Source organism: Mastomys coucha, unplaced genomic scaffold, assembly GCF_008632895.1.
Source record: "Mastomys coucha isolate ucsf_1 unplaced genomic scaffold, UCSF_Mcou_1 pScaffold5, whole genome shotgun sequence".
Lineage (NCBI taxonomy): Eukaryota > Metazoa > Chordata > Mammalia > Rodentia > Muridae > Mastomys > Mastomys coucha.
In genome coordinates this window covers 24,382,130-24,386,903 of record NW_022196911.1, presented here as the reverse complement: position 1 = coordinate 24,386,903, position 4,774 = coordinate 24,382,130, and the positions used below count along the sequence as shown (strand labels likewise).

Below are 4,774 nucleotides of genomic sequence, written 5' to 3'. Positions count from 1 at the left end.
CCCCCCCCCGCCCGCAGGTTGGGGTGACGTCACATGGCTAGGCGCGCCCACCTGCGGGCGGGGGAAGGGATGGCTGTTCCGAATAGACCTTGAGAGGTCATCGCTGGTGTCCCCCTGCCCTCAATTCCTCTTTAGGTCTAATCCTGTCCCCTTCCTCAGTCTTCTTTTCATTTTTCCGGTTCCCACGACCTGGAAGCGGGCACAGAGTGGCAGATTTGATTCTCCCAGTAAATCAGGGACTGAATTTCCAGATGGAAGAGGGGGGTATAGGAGCCAAGGGGAATGCGCAGTTTCTTCCCTTTGCCTGATTACAAATTCGCCAGGTTCATTTGCAGGGAATGGTTCTTCCTAGACCCCTCAGGTCTAGGAAGTCAGCTCTGAGTTAAAGGAGGATAAGGAAACTCCTGGCTGGTGTAGCTAGAAGGGGTTCATCTGGGAGGGCTTCCTGGAAATGACATGGAAGCTACAGAGGCAGAGGAATCTGTCCCATTGGCGTATGTCTTCCTTGTCCTAGGCATTTAGGAGGTGGGTGATAAGTTCTGGATTTTGGATTTGGTCCATCTGGCAGTCCTCTAATCTCCATGCCTGCCTTGGAAGAGGGCGGTTCCCAGGGCGGAGCGCTCCCCCCCACCTCGTGGACTGAAGGAGGAACCTTCTGGTCCTGACTTGTGGATTGCTCTCAAGAAACATGAGCATGCTGTGGCATTTTTCATGGCTACATTTTTCAAGGAGTTTAGGTGAGAAGAGTGGAATGATAGAAGTTGAGACCAGAGGCAGGCAGGCCTAGACTGTCTGCACTGAAATGCCTGTGGTTTGCTTCTGTCCTGCCTTGGAGATCGAACTGGTGGGCAGAGGGTACTGAGGTTGGATAAAACCTTAGAGGTCAGTGGTCATCCTTAGAGGCCCAATGCTTATATTTGATAACATTACTCACCGGAATCAATTCTGAAATGCCCACGATTGCCGGTGGACATTCTTGGACCCAGCATTCCAAGCGGGCTACCTTACACCATGTGTGACACTGAGGAGTGCACACACACAGGTCCTGTGTGCAGAGGTCAGGTTCAAAAAAGGAAAGGTTTGCATACTTCTCTAGCCAGCTGCCCCTTGACTTCACCCTCCACAGTGCACTGGCCCACCACAACTCTGCAAGTGACCGATGGAGGTGAAGGCTCCTGTTTCCACACTTCAATAAGCTCTGGGAGGCCATGGCATTCTGAGACCTGAGGAGTGGCTGCTCTTAGCAGTCATGTGACCCTGAGAAGCACAGTGTGAACCCTAATATACCCCTTTATAAAGGGGATAAGAGTGGCGCCTCTGATATTTTTGTTATAGGCATTTTGACTGCATGTATGTCATGTGCACCATGTGTGTCTGGTACCAGCAGAGGCCAGAGAGGGCGCTGGATCCCCTGTAACTGAATTAGTCTGCAGCTGCCATGTGGTTGCTGAGAAGTGAACACAGTCCCTCTAGACCAGCTAGTGCTCTCTGTTAACTGCTGAGCCATCTCACCAGCCCTGTATTGTTGTTTTATTAGAGTCTCATGTAGCCAAGCTGTCTTCCTCCGATCCACCTCCTGATCGTTGAAATTACAGGCATGCAACACCTCCATGCAAACGTAAATGTAAATAGCAAGTCGTTTTTTGTTTTTGTTGTCGTTTTTGAGACAGGGTTTCTTTACGTAGCCCTGGCTGTCCTGGAACTCACTCTGTAGACCAGGTTGGCCTCGAACTCAGAAATCCGCCTGCCTCTGCCTCCCAAGTGCTGGGATTAAAGGCGTGTGCCACCACTGTCCAGCTAAATTGCAGGGGTTTTTTTGTTTTGTTTTGTTTTTTAAGATTTGTTTATTATTATACATAAGTACACTGTAGCTGTCTTCAGATGCACCAGAAGAGGACGTCAGATCTCATTATGGGTGATTGTGAGCCACCATGTGGTTGCTGGGATTTGAACTCAGGACCTTTAGAAAAGCAATTGGTACTCTTATCCGCTGAGCCATCTCTCTAGCCCCCTAAATAGCAAATAGCAGTTTTAATTACTCCTTAAATGCTTCTTTATTTTCAGTAATTGCGCAGTACACGAGGGAGTGGGAAATGGGTCTGGTGCTGCAGAGGAACTCTGGGGCAGACATGGAGACCTGGACTCTTGACAGGGGGAACAGATGCCTCGGGTAGTGGCGTGAGGCTCGGATTGCTGCTCTGCAGGTGTTTTCTATTGCGGTGTTCGGGCCGATTGTCAATGAGGGCTACGTGAACTCGGACAGCGGTCCAGAACTGCGCTGCGTCTTCAATGGAAACGCGGGAGCCTGCCGCTTCGGCGTCGTACTAGGTCTAGGGGCCTTCATCGCCTGCGTGGCCTTCCTGCTGCTGGACGTGCGCTTTCAGCAGATCAGCAGCGTCCGAGACCGCCGCCGCGCTGTGCTGCTGGACCTGGGCTTCTCAGGTGGGCGTGGCCGGCGGCGAGAGGCGGGGCCTAGTGTAGGGTGCGGTGCTGGGGCGGGACCTGACGCGGACGAGGGGCCGTGGCTGGCCTCGGAGAAGAACTGGAGCCTGATGTATTGGGTAGACCCTAGGATCTTTCTGGGGACGTGACTGGGCCTCTAAGGAACAGGACTAGGCGCGGGGACTGCCGCAGAGCTTCTTCTGGGGCTGTGGCAGGCTGAGAAAGGCTCCTCAGGTCCTTGTGGTAGGACCCTGCCACAGGAGGGCGTGACCTAGAGATACAGAGTCCGGAGTTTTGAGTTGAAAGCACCTATGCCACCTCATCACCGTAGGCCTCAGGGCCTCCTGAGACCTTTTCTGGGTCCTACTGTGCCAAGGACAGAGAAGGTGGCCACTGTGGGCTTTTGGGACCAAGGGGAGTAGCCTCCCTGGGGTGCCTGCACTGTCCCCACAAAGTTCCCCCTAGCCAGAGATGTCAGTCTTAAGGCCCTGAAAAGAAAACAGTACGCTTTAGGGCACTTGGCCAACCTAAAGAAAGAGGTGGCTGATGGGCCGATTAAGGCTGGGCTTTGAAGGGGTCGGGGCTTTGGAGGTCATGTGAATGGCAATTGGCTGGTGACACTAAGGGACATTGCACCTTCTCTGAAAGCGCGGGTCCTGGTGGTGGAGCACCATCTGACCACTAGCCCCCACCTGCAGGGGTCTGGTCCTTCCTGTGGTTCGTAGGCTTCTGTTTCCTCACCAATCAGTGGCAACGAACGGCGCCAGGGCCAGGCACCGCGCAGGCTGGAGATGCGGCGCGCGCTGCCATCGCTTTCAGCTTCTTCTCCATCCTCAGCTGGGTGAGTGAGGGTCCTGTGGGTGGCAGGGTTGAGGGTGTCACCAGGTTTTCCCCAGCTGACCCTGATTCCCTCATCCAGGTGGCGCTCACTGTGAAGGCCCTGCAGCGGTTCCGCCTAGGCACCGATATGTCTCTCTTTGCCACAGATCAGCTAGGTACTGGGGCTGCCCAGGCCTACCCAGGCTACCCAGTGGGCAGTGGTGTGGAGGGCACAGAAACATACCAGAGCCCGCCCTTCACTGAGACCCTGGACACCAGCCCCAAAGGGTACCAGGTGCCTGCCTATTAGTAGGTGTTAGGCTCTGGCCAGGGCTGGAGGCCACCTCATCACCGTAGGCCTCAAGGCCTCCTGAGACCTTTTCTGGGTCCTACCGTGCCAAGGACAGAGAAGGTGGCCACTGTGGGCCTCTGGGACCAAGGGGAGTAGCCTCCCTGGGGTGCCTGCACTGTCCCCACAAAGTTCCCCCTAGCCAGAGATGTCAGTCTTAAGGTCTTGAGAAGAAAACAGTACCTTCCTGGAGTGGACTGGCCTGGGAGGCTTTCCTTTCATGGGTCAGCCAACCAGGGGCTCACTTGTCCACTCTAGGGTTAGAAGTCCAGCTGCCTTCCAGGGCAGGGTGCAAGGGCTTCTGGGGACCAGGGAGAGGGAGACTAATTGTACCCTTAGGTGGGGGTGATGGCCCTTGTTCCCAGTCCCATGTCCCCGTGGGTGGCAGTGACTGCCCCGGTTCCTGTCATGGTGGCTCACCCTGTCCAGAGGCTCCCTCCCTTCCTCGTGCAGGATCCCTAGAGCAGCTCAGCCCTGTCAGTGTTGTGATTGTGATTAAGTCTTAAGGTCTCATCTCATAGTGCCCCCATAAGCTGCCCCTCTCTGTGTGGCTCCTGCCCAGGAAGGTATAGACAGCTGTGGGCCTGGGCACCTGCCCTTCAGGAAGACCTTCCCTGGGGAACAGGCAGCTGGGTACCTGGGTGCCAGGCAAGACAAGACTCTTACAAGGAGAGGACTAAAGGTCTCATCTGCCCAGGGCATCACTAGAGAGTTGTTCCTGTAAATGGCTTAACCTTGGCTTCCTGAACCAGTCCCTCTCTAGTCTATCTTCTATCCCCTATTAAGGCCCAGACCAGATGTGGGTCCTTGTGCGTAGCAAACTACTCATGCATTGCTTGAAGCTAGCTGGCTTTTCACATTGTCAAAAGCAAAAGTGTTGCCATATCTCATTCTTCCAGACAAAAAGCCACCACCCTGTGGAGTTGCAGTTGAATGACAACCCTATACGTTGTAGCATAGACCAATCATGTGGATATTTAAGTGAACATGTTTACAATTTTTGTATATATGGATCTATTCCTCTCTCTTCTGAAAGAACAATCCGTGATTGTGTATTTTCAGTGTCCCCTGTTACAACTGCAACTTCTTTACAATAAAGACTGTAAGTGCATTGACCATGACTGAAGTTCTTCTAGAATCACCCCCCCCCCCCGTGTTGGGGGC

The 4,774-nt window shown here is 53.8% G+C and overlaps 1 protein-coding gene across 1 annotated transcript in view; it reads left to right on the top strand.

Annotated features, from left to right (window-relative positions):
• The window catches only part of Syngr3 (synaptogyrin 3), a 5,144-nt gene extending 419 nt beyond the window's left edge, over positions 1-4,725 (top strand). The window contains exons 2-4 of the mRNA XM_031351378.1: positions 2,205-2,442; positions 3,141-3,283; positions 3,362-4,725. Of these exons, the coding sequence (XP_031207238.1) occupies positions 2,205-2,442; positions 3,141-3,283; positions 3,362-3,571 (591 nt within the window). The 3' untranslated portion in view covers positions 3,572-4,725. The remainder of the gene's footprint in view (positions 1-2,204; positions 2,443-3,140; positions 3,284-3,361) is intronic.
• The last annotated feature ends 49 nt before the right edge of the window (positions 4,726-4,774 follow it).